General features: G+C 39.0%; 1 protein-coding gene across 2 annotated transcripts in view; it reads left to right on the top strand.

Moving 5' to 3' along the window:
- The window catches only part of lgr4 (leucine-rich repeat containing G protein-coupled receptor 4), a 74016-nt gene extending 53022 nt beyond the window's left edge, over positions 1–20994 (top strand). The window contains exons 7-18 of one of the 2 annotated variants that reach the window (XM_057835601.1): positions 2143–2211; positions 2432–2503; positions 2686–2757; positions 5642–5710; positions 5794–5865; positions 5975–6040; positions 6155–6226; positions 6300–6371; positions 6456–6581; positions 12065–12162; positions 15915–15968; positions 16048–20994. In XM_057835601.1, coding sequence (XP_057691584.1) covers positions 2143–2211; positions 2432–2503; positions 2686–2757; positions 5642–5710; positions 5794–5865; positions 5975–6040; positions 6155–6226; positions 6300–6371; positions 6456–6581; positions 12065–12162; positions 15915–15968; positions 16048–17459 — 2254 coding nt within the window. In that variant the 3' untranslated portion in view covers positions 17460–20994. The remainder of the gene's footprint in view (positions 1–2142; positions 2212–2431; positions 2504–2685; positions 2758–5641; positions 5711–5793; positions 5866–5974; positions 6041–6154; positions 6227–6299; positions 6372–6455; positions 6582–12064; positions 12163–15914; positions 15969–16047) is intronic. The other variant, XM_057835610.1, reaches the window with a different exon arrangement.
- Positions 20995–24268: the final 3274 nt, after the last annotated feature.

Below are 24268 nucleotides of genomic sequence, written 5' to 3'. Positions count from 1 at the left end.
GCAGAACAATGACCTACATGCCAATGTATACCAATATTTTTTATTTCTATTAGAAAAATGTTTCAGTAAAATGTTACACATTCTTGTGCATTTGCCACTCAATGCCACAGTTAACATTGAGGCTTTGGGCCTCTTTTGACCTCGTTGTGAATTTGTAAGGTTGTGACTTCTGATTAAACACACTCGATGCCAATCAAAATGTTTGTTCTTCTTTTTCCCAAAATTAGAATCGATAAGAGAATCGATAAAGAATCGAATCGTTAAGCAATATCAATAATGGAATCTGAATCGGAAAAATCCTATCAATTCCCATCCCGAGTAATGATGCACGTTGATACGACGCTACGACGGAGTATTAGGGCCAAATAATTAAATTTTTAAAAAAGGACTACGAATTTAAAGTTGTACTATATCTACGAGAAAAAAGGTCTCTTTATTACGTAGGGGTAATGTAGCTGTTAGCCTGTACGCAATTTACATACATGTACCTTATCTGGGAGCTACGACGAAGCATTAGTATAAATTCTTCTGTTGACTATAATTTGATGTAGCTGAAGCAAAAGTAATGATTTCCTTATTTGTAAAACCGAAAACGTAAGCTGCTTTCAGTATTGTTGATTTTAAAGGAGGCAGCAACGCGCTACGTAAAGTACGTAGCTGCTTATTCAGCTACATTAGCCCAGCATTAGCCCCTAATACTCCATGTATAGGATGCACATAAAAGCAAGTTCAACAAAAAATGTCGCTATAAGGACCTACGATCGGCCAGCTTGTTGTCTCCTGTCGTCTTCCAAAATTCCATTTTTTTATTTATAAATGACAAAAGTCAGGCTGACTTAACAGGCTATCATTAGTCTAATCCAGTACTTCTCAAATGGTGGGGCGCGCCCCCCCAGGGGGGCGCAGAGCGATGCCAGGGGGGGCGCGAGTGACCTCGGGGAACATGCTTTTTTTTTTTTTGCCGTACTAGAATAAAGTGTACTTGCACATCCACTCCGTGGGTGGCAGTGGCGCTCTCATTTTCAAAGTGCGTGCAGTATTTTTGAAGTAAGCAAGAGCACACGGAAGAGACTCATGCAGAGCTGGACTCACGCAGCGACCCACTGTCTTTCTCACGTGTCCGGCCGAGAAGTGCCGTTTCCGGCTTGGGATCGTCACGACCACCGCTACGGTTCTCCCTCGGCCGCCGAGAATGCGCTTTTTTCGGGCCGTTTGCCTTTGACTTTTAATATAGTGGGAAATGAGGAAAGACCACTGTTTACTGAGTCTAAAAATGATTATAGCGGAGAAGCCAAATCAGTTAAGACGCCACTTAAAGACATTAGACCTCAATCTCATTGATATGCCGCTTGATTGTTTTTCAGCGAAAATGTGCCGAATATTGCCAATTGTCACAATCGTCCCGCTTTGTCAGTGTTATATCAGTAAACCAGTGAGCACTGTGGTGAATCAGCGAAAATAAAAACTTTCCTTCTGTCCAGAGACCTTTTTCCCCCCTTCTATTCAGTTTTGTTTTTTTACGGTCAAATTTTTTGGCATGTTGTCCTGAAGAGTAAATGTTTCTAATCAATTTGAATTTGTTATTATTTACTGATTTTATTACATTTTATTTTTCAGTATCAAATGGTCAAAAATATACCTTGAGTGTATTTTTACAGTTTGGATGTGACTTTTTTTTTTTTTTTTTTTTTTTTTTTTTTTTTTTAACTTCAGGCAAATTGATGCGCATTAAGTCTTTTCTGTTACAAGCAACACAATGTTAAAAAAGTTATACTTTATTATAAGTTGATCTATGTTACTTTTTTTCTTTAATAGAAAAAAAAGGACACAATGTTAGGCTGAGGCGTACTTATAATAGTAATATAGACGAATGATACTATTTACAGTGGCGGCAGAGAGTTGGGGGGGCGCGAAACATTTACGTCTTCCTTGGGGGGGCGTAACAGAAAATAATTGAGAAGCACTGGTCTAATCTTTTCAAAAGATTAAATACATTCACAGTTTAAAAGATTTTGGCATGCCAACAGTTTATCTGTATTTAATGTCACTGTGCCTGGAGGTAATTATTATTAATAATTATTATTTTTTGCAAGAAAATGCTGGCAAACTGCTTGCTTATTTGCATGCCTTTTCTCTTTGCAGGGATCTTAACTTTAACAACCTGATTGTTTTTCCCAAAGCAATTGAAGCCCTTCCCAAACTGAAAGAACTGTAAGTATAATTGCTTTTCAAAATGATCGCAAGCCTCGTAAATGTAAAAGTAATATTGGACGTCTGTCCAAATTCCACTCAGTCCATTGTTTTTCAGTATATAGACACTTTAAAAAAAACTCAAATATTCCAACATACAGACACAGTGTGGTGTTAGTGTTTATTCTTATTTTTATTCTTATTTTAATTCTCGACATTACATGTATGCCTTTTCTTGCAGGGGGTTCCATAGCAATGATATTGCTTCTATACCTGAAGGGGCTTTTCATAACAACCCCCTGCTGCGAACCATGTAAGACATAATGCACTCACCCATTAACGACAAATTCCAATATGGCACTGCAAAGTATACAAATAAAACCTCATGCAACATAATGCTCTTTCCACTACATTTACTTTGTATGCTCATTTTTGCATACATTCTCTAAAAATGGAACCATTCTTGATTAATATTATGATTGTCTCTCATGGCAGACATTTCTATGACAACCCTCTGTCATTTGTGGGTGCAACGGCTTTCCAGAATTTATCTGACCTCCACTCTCTGTAAGTCACAGTTTCATGACAAAACATGGCAAATCTAGTCAGTTCCGATGTCTTTAAGGGAAAAAGAATTACCGTTTTTTTAAACAAAATTGTGACTTCGGACAACATATAATCTCGTAATCGCCCCCCTGACTTTTTACTGTCCAGCCAAGCTCATCAATCAGAAGCATCTGCCACTCACGGTCAAGTCACAAACATCAACAAGCTCTCCGTTTGACCCAACCAATAAAAAAAGGGACATAAAATGTAAATGCTAAACACTAATAGTAATAAGTGCTCATTGCTTAGGTCAGGGGTCGAGAACCTATGTCTCGAGAGCCGTATCTGGCTCTTTTCATGAGTGCATCTCACTCCCCACCAACCGTAATCACAACTGGCCGGCTCACTTGATATAAACAAGCTGTGATGAGCTGATGGTGCATTCACACAGTTATTGGCCACTTCAAACATACATCGCAATAATATGCTGCATTCCGGTGCCCAATCGTGGTGTCCCCGTTGTGGATTGCACGGAGATGGGCTTGCCTCGCGCGTAAAGTCTCTGCTCAGCCAGCAGCAGGGCTGGCCCCTCCCTACTCAATGCCAAGCAAACTGGAGTATATAAAAAATGTGTAGGGGAAAATTAAACCACAAAAGTGAACTACGTGGTACTCCAAATCACACAGGTGTGTGATCGGTTTCACTTTCATGACTTTTTTCTTATCAAAATTGTTGCCCCTTCCAGGAGAGCGAGACTTGCGAAACAGCTGCCCTGAGAGGCTTTCACCTGTCTCGGCCCCTTTTATGCACACGTCCCCTGGTACAATATTCACAATGCCACACCATCTTTCTATTTGTTATTTCCAAGTGGGTAGTGCCCAACTGAGCAACGATTGTAACATCCCAAGTAACGATGTTGGGCTTTAGTTGTTGTTTTTTCAAGATTTATATCAATCACAATTCGGTGACGGCTCGTATAAGCCGAGCATGACCTCACTCTCACTCTCGCTCGTGTTTTCTGTTCAAATGCATTCACGAAAGAAAAGAAAAAGTCCTCACAAAATGGACTCGGACAAGCTGGCAACAGAGCATAGAATACAGTTATATGTATATATATATATATATATACAGTGGGGAGAACAAGTATTTGATATCATATTTGATATTTGTATCAAATACTTGTTCTCCCCACTGTATGTATATATAATATATATATATATATATATATATATATATATAGCTCTCGTGGAATCAAATGTTAAATTTTGTTGGGTGTTTTGGCTCTTGATCAAAAAGGTTCCCGACACCTGGCTTAGGTGTACAATCCATTTTTACACCGTTATGATTGAAACCTTGTTAAAGTGAAAAGTAAGTACCGGCAACCATGAAGAACAAATTAGCTGGTGAATAATCATTTTTGAAAATGGAAAAGACAAACAGAAGAGAAAACGCTACATATAACAACCAGAATTGCAAGTGAATCTGCAACCCCTTACGTAAACCAGGACGTGGTATATTACTGGTAAATATAATATTATTAGTTTTGTTTGGATATGTTTGCAATGTTTTACAGCATAGATTGTTTAGAAGAGTTTTGAAATCAATACTATGATAGTTCTCAAGTCAATTTAGCTTAGCTATCAGTAATGGCCCTGGGACATGATCACTCAATGCCAACCGTCCCATTTAAAATGGATTTAACATCTACTGCTTTAGATAGGAGCTAATGAGTTATTTACAAAAAGGAAAAACTGATAATTGTGACAGGAAATTGCAAAATGTTTATAAAGATAAAGGAAAGATACAGCTTCTACTTTTGTACTTTTCATATACTCCATTCAAAAAGATATTAAATATACAGGTAGTCCCCAGGTTGCGAACGAGTTCCGTTCCTACGCTGGTAATGTAACAGTCAGATTTAACCCTTTAAGTACCCCTAAATACCACTTAAATCTCCAAATAACTATCCAAATACATGTTTTATATGTCATAATAATGAAACAAAGTGGAAAAATAAGAGACTGTACTTGGCAACAATGCTGAGAGGTGGCTGGACAAGATACTAGGCCCTTTGAGACAGTCCCAGGATTTAAATGTTTTTTTTTTTTTTGCCGATGCCAACCAAAAATGTAATGTCCAGGTTATAAAATCCCATCCCCCGCACAGAGAGTGCCAAGTTGCCAATACAACGCAATTCTGAAAGTGTCCAACCCGGGTAATTGTTAGTACAACTCCTCATATTTGAAAGCCATGAGACTGGTAAATCCTGCATCACATTACACTGGACTTTAGCGGGATAGTAGTCTCAAAGGGGCTACTTGTACACGACTTTAAAAAAAATAAATAAATAAATAAAATGCAGACGAAATCGCAGACGGGCCTCCGCCGTCGTAAAGTCGAAATCACGTAAATCGGGTACGTTGTAACCCGTGAGCTACCTGTATACCACATAATGAATTTTTAGCCACATCAATCTGCCCTCTGTGTCTGTATGAAGCAGTTAAACTATGACAAAAAGGCGAGGGGTGGGATTTTCGTACAATCTTACATTTATGTAGTATAATGATCATGCAATATTTTTATTTTTCGATTTTTTTTTCAAACAGTGATACACATAATTACATACCCTTTGAGAGAAAGCATTACTTCTTGTTTTCTTGTTGTAAGAAAGGTGTGCCTCAGACAGCCACTTTAGTTTCCTTCTATGTTAACCATGTAATTTTCTGTAAACTTTGCGGAATGACGGTACATGGAGAATTTTTAAGCTGCATTTGAAGAAAATTGTGAATCGAATCGAAATCGCAACATTTGCCATAAAAAATAAAGCATGTTTTCTAAAGTTATTCAACTCTACTAAATATGCATTGTGTGTTTGAATTCAATACCTTTGCAATGTCTTTTCTAGAATGCTGCGTGGGGCAGGCATGATGCATGACTTCCCTATCCTCACATGGACAAACAACATTGAGAGCCTGTGAGGGAACCTAAATACATAATCACTGCTTATTGGATTTGGTGCTTTACAATTGTGGCTGATGGTGTTTTTTGTATTCCAAGGACACTGTCGGGGACCAAGATATCATCCGTCCCCACTGATTTGTGTGAAGATCTCAAGCTTCTAAGGACACTGTAAGAAACTTTTCCCTTCCATTCCTTATGGGTTGTCTTGTCTTTTTCGTCACACCTTTGTTTCAGATGTTCCCAGTGAACTAATTAGCTGTCTTTACTTCTCTATTAGAGATTTATCCTACAATGAGATCAAGGAGTTACCATTCCTTCAGGGCTGTGTCCAACTGCAGGAGATGTGAGTTTTGATATGGAGCTGGAATATGTCCTTAAAATGATTATTTTGTTTTTTTTACCTCTAAAGTTGTTAAAACAATAAAAATCATAATGTCATCTTGGTTTCAATCCACAGAAGCTTTCAACACAACCAGATTGAACGAATAGGAAGGGAACATTTTCAAGGTCTTACTGCTCTTCGTTTACTGTAAGTACTGAATTCAGTTTCTTGCTGGATTCCCAGTAATTTTGCATACCTTGACTGTTGATGTGTTCCACAGAGACCTGAGTAGGAATAAAATCCAATTTATCCACAGAGATGCTTTTCTTACCCTTTCTGCTCTCACTAACCTGTAAGTAGAGATGATTACCTGATAGCACCCACCAAATCTGTTCATGTAGAATATTATATTATTGTGAACAATCCTTTCCTCCAGAGATCTGACTATGAACTATCTGACTGCGTTTCCAACGGCTGGGCTCGGTGTCCTTACTCAACTGAAACTCTCAGGGAACCCACAGATGAAAAATGTGCTGACTGTGAAGCAGTTACCCAAACTTAGGTGAGGAAAGGAAAAATATAAAACTGAATTTCAAGCAATTAACTTTACATCAGGCAGCTTGTATGCAAATTATTTTTGCTACTGTCAAATCTCAAGTTCTATTCAGCGCAGTGGCTTTATATCGGATAACACAATTTTAAAAACACAATGGCTAAAACAGGGTTTACACGGGTCATTAAAAAGCATCAAAAGTCATGAAAAGGATTATGTCAAAATTCAGGTCTTAAAAAGCATTCAAATCAATGCTCGAGGAATTAAAAATTATGTAAACTTGACGGTTAAAAAAATTATTATTATATTTTTTTTTCTTTTATATTATTTATTTATCAGCCAATAAAAGCATTTTAAAATGAAATCAGATCATATCAACATCGGTTTTTCATGAGCAGTTCGGGGACAATATCGACAGATCGACAGGTATGCATTTTTCAGGACTGATATCGATTATTAGTTGTTAGAGGGGCTGATAACCGATGTTTGGAGCCAATATTCATTTGCAATAAAAGTGTAAACAATTGGCGTAAAAAATTTGAATGATGCAAACACTGAACTTCACTGAAATGCCTAAGAATGTTTATTGAATCCCACGTTGCTCCTAATGCTGCGTCACCACTAGGTAGATAAGGTTATACAGTAGTTTGAAGCGCTTTGAGGGCCTTAAAAAGGTGACAAGGCGTAATACAAGTGTAATTCCGTTTTCCAATACAATTTACAGGATACAAACCCATACATTACAATGGCTAGAGAGCCAGCTAATTTGTTAAACGCCGGATACCCTGTCTAGTAAGGGTGTAACGTTACATGTATTTGTATTGAACCGTTTCGGTACGTGGTGCTTGGTTCAGAACTGAGGCGTACCGAACGGGTTTCTGACGTAATGTAACCCTTACCAGTGTTTCCCCTAGGAGTTTTTAAAGCTGCGGTGGTGGGCTGCATCGGAGTCGGACCGCCTCACCATGTCGTGCCACTGCAAAATTGCGTCATATCATGACAATTTTTTTTTTTTTCACATTTTGTTTTTCAAGAAGAACCATAACAAAGATCTATTTGAAATATCTCATTAGCCAGGCTAATGTCGTTGCTCTCAGCTACGGTACATGTACGTAAAATGCGTAGCTGATTACAGCTACATTACCCTACGTAATAATACAACTTTTTTTCTCTTGTAGCAATAGTACGACTTATATCTCGTAGTCCTTTTTTTTTCTTTTATTTGGCCTTAATATGTACTACATTAACACAACAATACTAATCCTTCTGTTAATGGACCAATGGCGTAGGTTTGCATAGGGACGTTAGCGCCATAAACACTAGGAACTTTTCAGGATGCTCAGATTGTCCCCACCGACTTTTAGGCAACTTTATTTGCATTATATAATGTGTTCAGTTATAGAGGTCATTTAGATTGTTTTCACATATATTGTAAGGATAGAATTGACCCTACCATTATTAAGTGAATTAGTTTCATTTTGTTCAGACTTACAGTGACCCCCCCCCCCAAACGCATGTTTGATTGGCTGATGACTAGTTAAGTTCCCTTGTTTTCATTTTAAATATAATAGAAATGTGAAATTATCTGCCAGTGCTTCAAGTAAATTTTACTCCCAATTTTTTGAAATAAGAAAAATAGCTATCTGAAAATAATCTTAACACTCTTATTTTTAGCAAAAAGTGAGTATTTAATCTTAAAAAAAAAAAAAAAAAAAAAAAAGGGTTTTATCCTCAGAAATGTTCTTAATTCAAAAAGTGATATTGTTCAGAACATTATTGGAAATCATTTTCCCCCTTGATTTTGGTGAAAAATGACCAACCTTTAGATGTATGGGCTTAATAAGAACAAATGATTAAAATTTACCTAAAGTAAATTGAATAATCTGACCCATTAATCTGTTAGTCTTTAACACTCAAAACAAGATGGAAAAAAATATTCGAATAGATTTAAGAAAAATCATCAGATTAAAACTTTATAAATTTGCAGTGTGAAAGTTATTACAAGTCAATACAGATTTATTTTTGCATTGATCATTTAGCATATCAATTAATTAGGTTCATATTGGTGAGAAATGTAGCCCTGACCCCCGTTCACCTAATCAGTTTGGTTTTATTAATGTCCTGTCCCCAGCAAAAAGTGTACATGCAGGTTATGCTGTTATATCGTCCCCACCAATATTGAGACCAAACCTACGCCCTTGTAATGGACCCATTTCAAGGTGTAGGGGGAAATTCTAATTGCCATGAAAAACTTTTATTGGTTTCGGTGAGAGGGTGAATAATTTTTTTGTTGTTGTTCGTGAACTACATTTCCACAAACGCACATTGAGGTACCAGTTAGCTTAGCAAGGAGAGTTATACGATACATTTTTCGAGTGTCCCAGAGCTCGCGAAACTTGGAGGGGGAAAAATAGCGCATTTATCAAGGTTTCGTCAGCCGTGATTGCGTATATCCGTTCGCTGTAACAGCCCTGCCCCTCTGCTATTGAATACGTTGTTGACACATTAGCGTGCCGGCGCTCTGACCCGCCGCTCGGCGCAAATTCATTCACTTGCCTTTCCGTCCAAGACGTACGTCCACCGCTCACTTTCGCCGAAATGTCCGATCCAAAATACAGTAATGCCCCGGATGGGGGGGAAAAAGGAGAGGAGTCTGTATTGTCTTAGCCACTTTATTATTTTATGTATAATAATAAAGAAAAAGGATAACAAGATAACAGCGGGCTTCAGCGACATGCGACCGCTATCACCTTCTCGCTTCCCTCTACGTCACAGCTCCCCGTCCGATCGTCTTTCAAGGGGGCCTCGTATAGTTACGGACGATGCAATACACAATGAATAGGTTGCCGCTGAACCCTTCACACTAGGCTGCCGCTAGTTTGAAACGGCCTTAAAAAAAAACGGCAGCTTTGATTTTAGTGTGGCGGTGCGCCACAATATTTAATGTGTAGGGGAAAGCCTGCGTACTTTTCAAGGCTGTGAGTCGATCGGGTTACAGTTTCTTTGTGTAGATTATATTTACTCCGTCTTCTCTACTATAATGAGGACCAACACGGTAGGACAGTATAACCCAGAAATGTCAACACCGCGACAACGTGGCCACTGCGTTCTCGCAGTGAAACGCGGGCGTTAAAGTCAATCAGCCAATGCACACCAGTCGCAGTGCGGCTGCGTGTTAGACACGTCCCAGAAGCGGCTAAACACGACGCACACGAAAAGAACGGCAGAGTTTAATATTTGACGCGAGATGCGACCCTCCTGCATCAATGTTACTACTGGTAGCTAGGATTGGGCAGACCGGAAATCACTCGTGTAGAAATACGGTGGATCTGGTCAATTTTCAAATTAATATGCAATCGTAACCCACTTTTTGAGTCCATCAGATCTCTTGAGTGGTAGATCGGGGCACAGTTGACTTGTCTTTGTTGATTTACTGCTGTCTTCTCTGCTATAATAATAACCAACACGGCCCCGTGTTCAATACAAAACCCTCCTACCACAACAAAACAAGTACAGTAGGAACTAATATTCACATAGGAAGTTATACAACATAAAATATACACATGATGAAATAAATAATAGCCCATTTAAATAAAATAAATTGAAATGAGCTAAAACACCTGTAATTAAATAATATTAATAATACACAGATCCTTACACAATTAAATATATTCATTTCTGTGTGGCGCTTTAACTTGAGAAAATCCACCAATAAAGCTTTTGAAAACCATTCATAAGAAGAAAAATGATACATTGAGGCATTTCATTTGTAAAATACATGTTAAAATCTCTAAAGTCATTGGGATTGCTTTTCTCTCTAGCACAGGACTTTTTTTCTTTCTTTTCTTTCAGAAAGAAAGCTGACCAATACGCTGCGTCTGAAAAGCAAATTGTTGTTGGATTATCTTTAAATACCCGCTACTTTATGAGCAGAATTCTAGCTTTGTATAGGCTAATGTTCCTATTGTTGAAAGCACAAAGGTGTGTAATAAACAACTAGCACATTTATATTTTGCATTTTGTTTTCTTACTGTACCGAAAATGAACCGGACCGTGACCTCAAAACCGAGGTACGTACCGAACCGAGATTTTTCTGTACCGTTACACCTCTACTGTCTAGTATAGTCGAAGGATACTCGTGTAAAATTGGAGCCAACGGAAATCCTGTCATGGGGGGCGTCATCGCCATTTTTTTGTGTGGCATTACGACATTGTAAACAATGGGGGCAAAAGGCACAGACACGGCTTTCCTGCTCCTCTTTTTACAACAGAAAGAGCTCTTAAATTTTACGCTTGAATATGTCCGGAGAAGACATCTAACAGCGCCGAAAAATGATAAGCTTCCGGTTCAGAGGTGACCCGTGAGGACGACGAAGTCACACACACGAGGCTACTCCAAATGCAGGTGTCCTTTGCAGGAGCGTGCCGTTTATAAACGCACCTTAAACGTAGTGCAGACAGGTATAAAATATTGTCCAAATTACAAGGCAAGAGAAATATTCTTTCTAGTGTAGATGTAACCTGAAGCTGTGGGCCTCTGTTGTTATTTTGAGCCAGAAGCACTGTGTGAGCCATATGTGATACGGCAGTGCTTATTGGCACTTTGCACTTGCACTTGATCCAAAAAACGGATGTTTGCACTATTTTGATTTCAACTATTTTTATTGCAGCAATATAGGCATTTTTTTACATAACTTCAGTTGAAGCTGTTCTTATTTCTCACTGAATATTTATTGGAAAACCTTGAAGTTGTTACATTTATCATTGTTGAAATATCTAGTGGGGCACAATTAGCCAAAATATGTTAAGTCCGCGACCGCATAGATCAGTATCGGTTTGATATCGGTTTCGTATTTTTGAAATATGACAATATCGAGATATCTGTCATCGGTTAAAATGTCATTATCGAACAACTCTACCTACAACATACAGTGGGGAGAACAAGTATTTGATACACTGCCAATGGGAAAACCCATTGGCAGTGTATCAAATACTTGTTCTCCCCACTGTATATGTGTGAAAGTATCTGCAGTTGGGCATGGACATTAAATTGGTCTAAAGTAGCATTAAAAAGCATTTAATGAGATTAGCTGATACCTGTAGAAACCCTGTAAAATGTTTTTAAAAACTGTCATGACCCAGTGCTAACCTTTTTAAGTTGTGACGTGTTAAAACATAAAAACTACAATGATTTGCTAATCACATTACACATACTTAATTGAATACACTACATGGACAAGTTATTTAATGTTCAAATTGATAATTGTTTTTTTTTTTAGCAAGTAATAACTGACTTTGAATTTCATGACTGCAACATGTTCCAAAAAAGCTGGGAATGGTGATGGTCTCGTTGTAACACTGTAATAGTTTGAATAGAAAACTAGCAGAGCAAGGCCTCTGCTGAATAAGTATTGTTCTTTATGGGTGTAGACATTTGATTCTTTACACTGTAGCAAATATTTTTTCTAACTAAATGCCCTTTCTGCTCGTAGATATGTCTCTGTTCCTTATGCCTATCAATGTTGCGCATTTGTTGGATGTGACTCAGTGACAAGTTCTTGTGAGGAACGTGACGTCAAGAGATCAGCAGGTGGGAATGCTGCACTCACACCCTTCCCCTTCAAAATGTGGCATGCAAACAGGAAATTTGCAATGCCATTTTGACAGAACTTACGTGATTTTATTTTTCCTCCTCCAAATGAAATTATTATGAAGTCTTATCCCTTTGTAATGCACCCATTTAATCCATTGGCTGCCACTGATAGCATTAGAAAAGGCATTTTACATTTCACATTTAGCGCCATCATGGGACTGAATGAGCATTCTCAGACAGTCCTCCTAATTTCAATGAATTGATCATCTTATCCATGTCAATGGCAGGCAGTGAGTTAAATACCATGAAATTTAAAAAAATATATATATATATAGTGTGTACCGTATTTTTCGGACTATAAGTCGCACCTGAGTATAAGTCGCACCAGCCATAAAATGCCGAACGAAGAGGAAAAAAAGCATATATAAGTCGCACCGGAGTATAAGTCTCATTTTATGGGGAAATTTACTTGATAAAATCCAACACATACAACAGATATGTCATCTTGAAAGGCAATTTAATATAAAAATACAGTAGAGAACAACATGCTGAATAAGTGTACAGTATGATGTTACATGATGCGTGAACAACAAAATGCGAATATACTGTCCTCACCAGGATGCTACAGCTCAGTCCTGGCTCTACAGCGAGCTAAACTCCCAAATGACAATGCTGGACGTCTGTATAATTTGCTGAATCAATTTCGTCCTCGATACCAAACAGGTTCGCATCAACGTAAATAAATGATAATTAGGTGATATTACAGCAATGACACAAACGGTTAGTATGTGTTCGCTAGCATTAGCACTTCGTTCAAACAACCACACAACTGGCTCCAAGTGTCCAATCGTGGGTGGAAAACACACAACAACAACATAAAAGATGATACACACAGGCGTTGCCTCTTTAGAGATATTTTACAAGCATAAACAATGAACGTAGATTCGCAGCCTTGTCTCTCTCTCTCGCCCAGTCGCTCAGAGACGTTGCGTAGCTGTCAGTCTTCTTCTTGCGTGTGAGCGCTCTTCTTCACGTAAACAAGTGTGAGTGCGCCCCCACGTGGGCGTGAAAGCGCTACAAACTAAAAGCATGCATTTCATTATAAAAAAAGTCATTAATTTGAACACACATTGCCAAAGGCAGAACGCAAACGTGGCTATAGCTAAGAGTTATTCAGATAACTATAGCATAAAGAACATGCTAACAAATTTACCAAACAATCAGTGTCACTCCAAAACACCAAAATAACATGTGAAATGATATAGTAATGTTTTAATAATTTCACACATAAGTCGCTCCTGAGTATAAGTCGCACCCCCAGCCAAACTATGAAAAAAAACCTGCGATTTTTAGTCCGAAAAATACGGTGTATATATATGTGTGTGTGTGTGTGTGTGTGTGTGTGTATACATATATATGTATACACACACACAGTTATATATGTATACACACACACAGTGAGGAGAACAAGTATTTGATACACTGCCAATGGAAAAACCCATTGGCAGTGTATCAAATACTGTACTTGTTCTCCCCACTGTATATACAGTGTATATATATAATATATATAAATATATAGATATAGATATACATAATATACATACATAATGTGTTATTGAGTGCCTTTAGTTTTTTATTTCTAACAATTTATGAGTCTATAATTGTATTAATAAAAATGTTAAAATACTGATTAATAGTGTATATTAGAGGCGTGCGAGATTTCCGATTCTTAGATTATTCGCGATTTGGCTGTGGAAGATTCGAGAACGATTCACAAACATCCAAATTCCGATTATTGAATTATACCAGGTAAAGCAGAAATAAAACACAGTCAGCGCGGTCTTCGGGACGCAATGAGGAATAGACCGAGAGTAAATACATGTTCAACTCATGCCGCTAGATTAAAAAAAAACAATAATACCTGACTGCGACCGACAGCCCCTACAAACAGCGCCCAGTTGCTAGTTGTTACAAACATACAGCAACATACGTCTATGGTAGATATCACATATATGTAGAACTAGATGTGAAATGACAGACGACGGCGGCGTTAGAACATGTACAAAGAGCTTGATGCAAAATGACAGACTTGCCGGCGCTAGTAAACAGCCACCATCTTAAAGCAGGAGACTAACATTCTCTAGAAGGCTCTGTTGTGGCGAACCTAATTACTTTTTATTTAAAATACCCTTAAATCAGTAAAATCTTGACTTGAATCTATCTTTAATCCTTTATTGCCAAATGTATCACATTTGATACAACTAAAATTTCATGATATTGAGAGTAATTCTAATTCAGAATTTTGACATTTCTTTTTGAAAAAAAAAATGATGGATGCAAGTCAACACATAAATCTATCTATGAGAAAATAAACAGGATTTAGCTAGTGTTATAGATATTAGAGCGCTTATTACACATATTAATTTGGACATTTCTTTTTACAAATATGAAAAAAAGGTTTCATTAGGACTTTATTTGTCCAATTTTGGGATTCTCTGATAATTGCTTCATGTTGCAGGTCAATAAGGGTTAAATGATGAAACAGTTTTAAAACTTTGACATGTCGAAAGTAGACAAGGCAAATTATGGAATAACGGGAGCAATTTTAACAACTTTAATGGTTAATTCACAACATTAAATTAATTGAATGTAGTTTAAAGCTGCTGATACAGAATGGGGATGTGAGTATTTTATTTACTGTTTTTAACTGTTAACTTGAAACTAAAATGGTAGTTTGGTTTAGCCAGGGAGGATTTTTGATCAATTTTGTAATGTACAAAACATTAAAAGTGTGGGGGTGTGCCTCAATAATCGATTTATTATCGAGTCGGTAGGTGCCCAAAGATTCCCACCTGTAGTGTGTACATATGTATAAATGTATTTTTATACAGTATATGTACCATAATTTTCGGACTATAAGCAGATAGTTTTTTAAATAATTTATCTGTAATTTACTGGGGTTCAAAAGTATTTGTACCCCTGAGAAAATCAGTGCCAATATTTAGTGCCTTTAGAATATATATATATTTATTTTTATATATATTTATATATAATATTTAGAAGCCTTTGTTTGCAATTACAGAGGTCAGACGCTTTCTGTAGTTCTTCACCAGGTTTTAACACATGGAAACATGGATTTTGACCCATTCTGCCACACAAATATTCTCGAGTAATCCGTCAGGTTTCGGGGCTGTCGTTGAGAAACAAAATTTCAGCTCCATCCAAAGATTTTCCATTGGATTGAGGTCTTTTGTTTACGCCTTTAAAGGTCTGTGCTGAGTGATCATCACACATTATATGTAACTCGTAGCTTTAGCATAGCGTTCGCGTTAGCACTAGGCTAACGTTAACAGCGAGCGTCCTCTTAAATTCCTTGACTACTTTTTTTACATACAGTTGGTGGCGTCCAGGTGGGTATAATTCATTGAAAGTAATGTACTGTTTTCCTGCCAAGTGTGTATAATCACCAAGTTGACGTTGTCCTTGTAGATGCTACAACATGCGTTTGTCTGTCAATGTTCATTCGAAATAGTTGGAAACCTTTATTTCTTTTTGGAGTAAACTTTTAATTACACAGACGAAAACATTTTTAGTAAACGTCGACTAAAACTAGACGAAATACGTCTTGTTTTCGTCAACAAAAACTAGACTAAGACAAGCACATTTTGAAGATGACTGAAATGTCACTAATGAGACTAATAAGTATTATCGTCCAACTCGATTTTTATCATAAGTTACTTATTTTTTAGGTGAAGAGGATGTGGAACAAAATCCAATGATTATGCATTGCTCTCCTTCACCAGGTGAGCCATTTACTTCTGCCCCCTCAGTGTATCGATGTTTACTTCCTGTGTTCATTGAATTTTTTTTCTTCACGTGCAGGAGCCTTCAAGCCTTGTGAGAATCTCTTAGGCAACTGGATGATTCGCCTGACGGTGTGGTTCATCTGCTTGGTGTCGCTGGTTTTTAACAGTCTAGTGCTGGTTGCCACCTTCTCCCCCACACACTGCTTCTTAGCCCGCTCTCATTGGCGAATTGCATCCATCCCCTCAGCCAGATTGTTGATGGGCCTTCTCGCCTTGGCAAACCTGCTCACAGGCCTTTATGTAGGGGTGCTGACCATGCTGGACGTCGCCACATGGGGGTCGTTTGCCGAGTTTGGCGTTTGGTGGGAAATGGGGCCCGGCTGCCAGTTTACAGGGTCTCTTGCGGTCTTCTCCTCGGAGTGGGCAGTATTGTTGCTCTTACTGGCAGCGGTAGAGCGAAGCGTGTCCGTACGGGACATTCTCGGCAAAGCGATGACATCGCCCAGGAGGAGCGGCTTCAGCCGCAGAGGATGCTGGAGACGAGAGCGACGCTTCGGCCTGGCCGCCGGCGTGGCGGCCTTGCTCGCTGGCGGCGCCGCCTGTCTACCTCTACTGACGTTCGGCGAACGGTCTGCCTCGCCTCTCTGCCTACCCTTCGCCGGGGCGGAGAGTCCAGCCCTAAGCGTCACCGTTGTTCTGGTGCTGCTTAACGCCCTGGCTTACCTGTTCACTGCGGCCGTATACACTCAGCTGTACTGTCACCTGGGGAGGGTGGAACTGGTTGACCCAGAGCAGACGGGCGCTCTACGTCACGTAGCTTGGCTCATCTTCACCAACTGCATCTTCTTTTGTCCTGTGGCCGCTTTCTCATTTGCCCCCCTCTTAACCGGATCTACCGCCGGAGGCCCGGAGATCGCCAAGTCCGTCACTCTGATTTTCTTTCCGCTCTCAGCGTGCCTCAACCCGGTTCTCTATGTTTTCTTCAGCCCGGCCTTCCGGCAGGACTGGCTGAGGTTACGCAGTTGTCGACGTCTGAGCAGGGGGAAGAAGCAAACTGGAGGCGACAGCCACGGAGACGTCGGCGGTGGCGACTCTGAGCTGACGGGTGGAGGCTCCTCCGCTCAGTTCAACTTTGACTGTGGAGTTTACTCTCAACTTTGTGGAGAAGTGGTTTTGTGCGAGGAGTGTGAGGCGTCGCTGCATGCCAAGACCTGCTCTTCCCTCTCGTCCTCCGCTGTCTGCAGACACTTGGTGAAATCTCACAGCTGTCCCACCCTCTTGACAGGAGGGGCAGCGTGCCAGCGCGCTGAGGGATTCTGGCCGGAGAGCGGCACGCCGTCGGCTCAGTCCGAATACGCCGACGAGGGGGACTCGTTCGTCTCTGACAGCTCGGACCAAGTTCAGGCGTGTGGCAGAGCCTGCTTCTGCCAGAGTAAAGGCCTTCCTCTAGTAAACTACTCGTACAGCATACCTCGAGTCAAAGACTAAGGCCGCTTCGGCACTCTGTCAAATCTGCGTGCAAAAATCTACGTAACCAGTTCACAAGGAGACAGGCCTTGTTGAAAGGGGACAACGAGCACTTATGTTTGTTTTTTTAACAGAGCAAACACACACAAGCATTCATCTAAAGGGAACTTTGGATTTAATATATGTGGAGGAGATTGTTCAAACTGGCCAATGAACGGAAGTTGCAGAGGACGTCTCACCAGCTGTGCCTGTTTTCGTGCCTGTACTTGCGGTTTCTCTATGTGCGCCCATGACCCTTTTTCAATGTAGCTGGAATGTAAGCCCTAACAAATGTTTAAGCGTCTCATTAGCAAATGTTTATTTTGTACAACAACAGTTTTGTTTTTCAAATCATAAATGTTGCAAACAACTGTAGTTTGTGAATGTATGAGTCTGGTGGTCTCCACCTTAAAGATGAAATAATGGTCTGCTACCTGCCCGTAACTGTGACTGTGTGAAACGGTGTGCTAATGCTATGAGAGGCTATAGGTCTCAACTTCACACTTACTTGTATTAAGTCACCAAGACTAAGAATGTGATCTGAGTAGCAAATATCACTGTTTTGAGCAACAGCTCACATTGCTTGTTATGAGCGCTGCTCTTATTTATTGTTTGAGCGACAGCAATATTTGGATGCAGGTGGTGTCATTTGTTTGAAAGGGCAACCTTGTTTAATTACCAGCCTTTGTTGGGCTGTTGCTAATGGTATAAACTGCATCCCCACATATTTGTGCTCACAGAACCAAGTCTGTTTTTTTTTTTTCTTTTCTCAACTTTTTTTAAAACAAATTTTTAATTATTTCTTTATTTTTGGGTGCCAACCAGTTAAAAAAAAAAAAACACTGAGGCAATTTATCAGCGCTTATGTGGGGATTTTCTCTATTTGGCGTGAGGCCTGGTCACTAGCACAAATAGCGGGAGTCCACTTATATCCTTAAAATGCATAAACTGGTACATGTAAATATTTTTTGTTCCTAATCAGACTTTTTCAAATGTTTTTTGTATTCTAAAAACCTGTCATGTTGCTTATGATAAAGCTAAGTTCAGAATTTAACCCTTTATAGGGCAAGTTTTTATTTTTATTTTTTCTATTAACCCCTTAAAGACCTCGAAGACCTCACGTTTTGGGTTATGTGGGCAACAACATTTGCTAAACAAGTGTGACCTACATGAACCAAAATGTGATGTCCACATATGTGGACACCAGGTCTCAATATTATATATAGTGGAAAACACTCAGGTGACTTGAAGTTCCACTCTGAGACCCCCATTTTGGCCAAATTTCCGAATTGTCCTATATGCATGTGTAATACATCATTGGAAAGCTTAAAATCTCAATATTCCGGGGGAGGAAAAAATTTTAACAGGAGGGCATTTAAAAAAAAAAAAAAAAAAAAAAAAAAATTAACCTCTAAACCCTAACTCGAGGTGAGAGCATGAGAGAGCATAATTAAAGACACCATGATTTTAACGAGATATTATCACGTACTTACCTTGTTTTGATCCCAAAACTCCATGTAACATGTCTCACCAAGTGTCATGACACAGCTGTGAATGGCCACAGCCAGACTTTTTGGTGGATTTTTTTGGGTGAAACATGGTCATATCACAAGGGTCGTGATGGAGAAATCGCAAACATCAAGGAGTGGTCGAGATTTTCTTTTTCAAATATTTATCCTTTTTAAAACTTTCTTTTTTTCTTTGTTCGGATCGATTATCATCTAAAATATTGGGGAAATTGTGACGGTAACAAAAAAAAAAAAAATACAATTAAGCGATAGTTATGAGGTAAATATCCGTGACCTATTTACAGACATTTTTTTAAAATTTTGAAGTACTATGTTTAAAACTTGAAATATGAGAGTGAATAATTTTATAAAGTCGTGTTTTTTTTTTAACTAAATATTAGACATCAATTAATGATTCTGAACTAAAAACTATAGACATTTCAAATAATATGATTACTTAGCTTCTTTTCATGGCTGGGTTAAAACAAAAGCGGTTGCGTGGTGTCTGTAAATGGGGTCTCCAGGGTAAAACGGACAAATTAAAAATAGTTTGGGGGCTAAATGCGCCATGAAACTGCTATGGCAGCATATAGACATATTGTTCTATCAAACACAACACAACTTTTGGCTTAAAATACAGCAGTTTATTTTAAAGAGGGGTGCAAGAGCAGAAACTACTTTTTCAGCCTTGTCCGTGTTTTCCGCTATATATGTACTATATATATATATATATGTATGTATATTTTTCCCCCTCATTAATCACTGTTTTTTTGTTGTTGTTGTTTTTGTTTCCCCATTTTAAAAAAATACACTGGTTATGGCCTCCAATAATGCTCTAAAGTTGTTGGAAGACTGGCTGTGAATGCTCATCTTTCAGTGCCATTGATGGCGCTAGACGTGTATTCCAATTTGACTGTCAGGGCTGGGAGCAATCATTCGCTGTCAGCCTCGCAGTCAAAATGGATTGGACGTCTGCCGCTGTCAGTGGCAGTCAATGAATTAAATGAGTGACCTATAAAGGGTTAATGCAGAATGTTGCACTTTTGCAGTCTGGTTAATATAGTTGCTTCTCACAAATTGCACCCAGTCAATGCTCAATTAAAGGTTAATCACAGTTAAGACTTGTTACGCACATATGCGTAGTGCAAATGAACACATGATATAATGTAAAACAAGGTTCTTCAAATCTGTTTCACGACAACACATCATTATAAAGTACGATAGAGCATTTGATCATATTTTAGAATGATCAAAGTGGTCTGAAGAGCATTGCTTGAATGTGAAACATATTAATCTCATTTCCAAGCCCATTCACGTGCAAGGACTTGGCTGAGGTTGTTTTACACATTAAGTGGGTACCACCCTCGGAGCATGTATCTACAAGTGCTCAGGAATTCATCCAATGGAACGTTGTTGTCTCTGCCATCAAGACAATCTGGTGTCTTTTAAGTGAATCTTTTTTTTGTCCTTTGGGTGCTCATGTAAGCATTGTCTAGACTCTTATCTGTCGCACCTGCCAAAATTTCATTTGATCAAAATGCTTCTCTCCTTACTGGTGGAAATTTACAGGTGTTTTCATAGTTAACTTGATGTATGTTAAGAAATCTAGGTGTTAATGTCTATTTTTGTAGCTGTTTATAAATTATTTGAAAAAAAAAAAAAAAAAATTCAAGACTGGGATGCTGTTCTAGGAAGCTACCTCCTCGATTGTATTTAGCAGCAGTTCTTTACACAAGAAATCCCTTTTGCCCTCTTGTTGACGTCCCTGATTTTATGTTGACCCTTGTGTTTGAACATATTTAGTGCTTTTTGTGGGAGGAATCTTTACTGTATACTGTGATTTTTTTTTTTTTTTAAGTGTTAACCAAACTATACACCAATTTTGTTTTATAGACAATTATGCTGACATAATACTCGGCAATTTCTTTTCTTGTTCTTTTTATGAGATCTTCCCAGGCTTGTTTTATCTGCTCATTTAGCAAAAAAATGTGAATAAATCTTGACAAACACAGCCGCAGTTGTGAGTTTGTACCTAAAGCAATAGGAGAATAATGACAACTGCACTTTTCAAACAATTTTATATAGCACATTTGTTGAATATGTGAACATGAAAAGTGCAAAAGATTTGTGTCAAATATCACCTATATCAGGGTTTACCAAATCCGGACCTCAATGCCACCTATCCTGCCGTGTTTTCCATGACTCTCTCCCCTAACACACCTGAATCAAATTATTATGTCATTAGCAAGCTCTCCAGAAGCCTGATAATGGTCGCGATTATTTGATTCAGGTGTGTTGGAGGAGCGAGACCTGGAAAACATGACAGAATTAGTGGCCATGAGCTCCGGATTTGATGAATCCTGGCCTATTTTGTCACCTGGGCCTTGGTCGAGGCCTAACCTGGATATGAGTACCCTCTAAGGCAGGGGTGGGCAAACCGGTCCTCAAGGGTCGTAGTGGGTCCTGGTCTTTGTTCCAACTGATCCAGCACAGACAGTTTAACCGATGAGGTTTCTGCTGAAACAAAAAGCACCTGACTGTGATCAACTGATTGCGCTTGCAAGACAACAAATTGGTGAAAAGGCTTCCTCTTGATGGGTTGGAACAGAAACCCGCACCCACAGCGACCCTTTGCGGAATAGTTTGCCCACCCCTGCTCTAAGGGTTAAATTTGTGCATGAAAGGGTTAAATACACAATTAGAAAATCGGTGCGCACAATGCAAGTTGCCTCGCAAAATAAATTCCCATTTTAAAGGTGCACAATGTAGGATTTGCACTTCAATTACCGTAATTTTCAGACTATAAGCCACTAACACTTTTTTCCTAAATTTTGAATCCTGCGGTTTATAGTCCAGTGCGGCTTATTTGTTGATTTATTTGGGTTAATAGCTAACACTGTATTTGACAGCGGCGTCATAAGACCGTCATAATAATGACATGACACGCTCATGAGCATTCCTGAATGCTGATGACAAATGTCATTATGGGGGTTCATTTGGTCTTATGACAGTTGTATGATGCCGCTGTCAAATAAAGTGCTACCAGTTAATATCTTCTGGTGTAAATATCCCATAATACAGTGAAGACAGCTACGGTTTATAGTCCAGTGTGGCTTATCTGTGAACAACTGCCGTTTTCATGTCGAATTTGGTGGGTGGCGGCTTATAAACAGGTGTGCCTTATAGTGCGAAAATTATGGTATTCATGAAATGGCCATAATGTTTCAATAATCATGTTTTTTGGAAATACTTTTAAAACAGATCTAAATTGTTTAGCTGAGATTTTCCCATTTTAAAGGCCGATTAATGACTCGCAAAGTTTTGCTTCCGTATTCATCATCAGCCAATCACGATACCAGTTTCCAGTCTTCATCCGGGTTGCCACAGCTCTGTGAACTAATGCTGCATTAGAGGAAAGTGGGAAGTCAGATTTTTCCAACCAGGAAAAATATCATTGGAACGCCACTCAAACTTTGAGGTCCTAGTCAGGGGCGCCATATAGGGGTGAAAAGTAAGACTGATTCTAAGGGCCCATACCCTGATGGGGGCCCACAAAGAAAATTAGAACATCGCTAATCGTTAATCGCTTGCAAATTTAAATATTTATCATTATAATTTTAATAGGAATAAAACAAAGGGTTTCGTTTTCTTGATTTGTTTTTGGCAAAAAGTAAACACCTAGAGAGCATATGTATTGCCAGCCACCCCCCGAACCCCAGTATTTTCTTTAAATGGTTTGGTCTCCCCTTCCTTTGATCAGAACGCGAGCAGCGGTGCGCACTTACGCCAGTCAATGACTCGAAGCACGCAGAGCGCGATAGTGCAGACATGTTTTCAAAACAAAAATCGGGGTGTCAAAAGAGAAGAAAAAATATAGCAAAACAGGAGATGGGTAGAAAAGGCCAACAGGATGTGACAAAGTATTTCACAAAGGAAGGTTGGTGTCTTGTGTCAGTGTACTGCTGAAAATTAACCTGTTATTTTAGCTCCGAAGCAAGGTCCCGGCTCACTCCGTAAGGAATACTGGATTTTCCCGGCCTCAATGAGCGACATGCACCTATTCAAAAACATGAATTCCAAATAATGGTATCCTCCAGATGTTGAAAATTGGTGTGGAAATTTTCTTTTTTAAAATCGGTTTGTCAAGAATTTATTGAATTTAGTTTGTCATCAATTTAATTTAGTTTGTTAACAAGGGACCTCGCTTCGGAGCTGTAGCCTATAGACCCCACTCACCAATGTCACACAATGACGTGTCGCTGTATCCGGCCACCATATTGTCCGTCATTGTTTATCCGTATTCTCAATGGTTTCAATTTGTCGTGCAATTTATAGTGCAATTCATGGAAGCCCTGGTGCTTTCAGACGCTGTAAACTCATTGGATGCGTTGCATAAAAGGCGTTATGTGGAAAAGCTTCAGTCTATCCATTCGCCAGATCCATATTTGATGCCTAAATCGATATTTTTCGACCCGCTGTCTTCACCGTCTCTGCCTGACATCTGCTACCCTGATATCTACAACTATCTTGTCCACAGAAACTCAGCCTATTGTCACGAAACTTTGAAAAACTTTAAGAGCAGCACTCTAAGCAACATTACCCCGTGTGACCCTTTACTTTAAATTTTCTAAAATGGCGATAATCAAAAAAAAAAAAAAAAGTTGACTGCGATGGCCGACGCTTCAAAGATAGGTGGATATTGGACTATTTCTTCAATATAATACGCAACAACTGTGTCTGCCTCATTTGCAAAGAGATAGTCGCTGTTTTCAAAGAGTTCGATGTGACGCGATATTACCAAACAAGACACGCTGACATGTACGACAACATTACAAGGAAGATACGCAGCGAGATATTATAGCAACTTGAAGCTAGTTTAATTTCACAGCAGTAGTATTTTGCAAGAGCCCGAGTGTCGACAGAGAACACCACAAAGGCGAGATTGTTGAAATTATTAATTTAAAAAATAATAATAATAAAGCAAATGTGACACACAGAAGGGCTTGCTAAAAATTGTTTAAATATATTGTTCAATGTAAATCAGCCAAGGTAGCCCCCCACATTTTTACCACACCAAATCTGGCCCCCTTTGCAAAAAGTTTGGACACCCCTGTTTAACTGATGATCCGTAGACGAGGCCAGCTTCTTTCACTTGGTACCACCTAAATATTATTCAAATAATAATGATGGCGGAAGACATAAACATCTTGAATTTAAAACTGTAGGTTGTCGGCGATTAGCCTTGCAATGATCTTAATTGTGGTTGTCAGCCCAAAACCCTCT

The sequence above is a fragment of the Corythoichthys intestinalis genome, chromosome 1 (genome assembly GCF_030265065.1).
Source record: "Corythoichthys intestinalis isolate RoL2023-P3 chromosome 1, ASM3026506v1, whole genome shotgun sequence".
Classification (NCBI taxonomy): Eukaryota; Metazoa; Chordata; class Actinopteri; order Syngnathiformes; family Syngnathidae; genus Corythoichthys; species Corythoichthys intestinalis.
The sequence above is the reverse complement of the archived record's forward strand: the minus strand, read 5'-3'. Positions and strand labels throughout refer to the sequence as shown.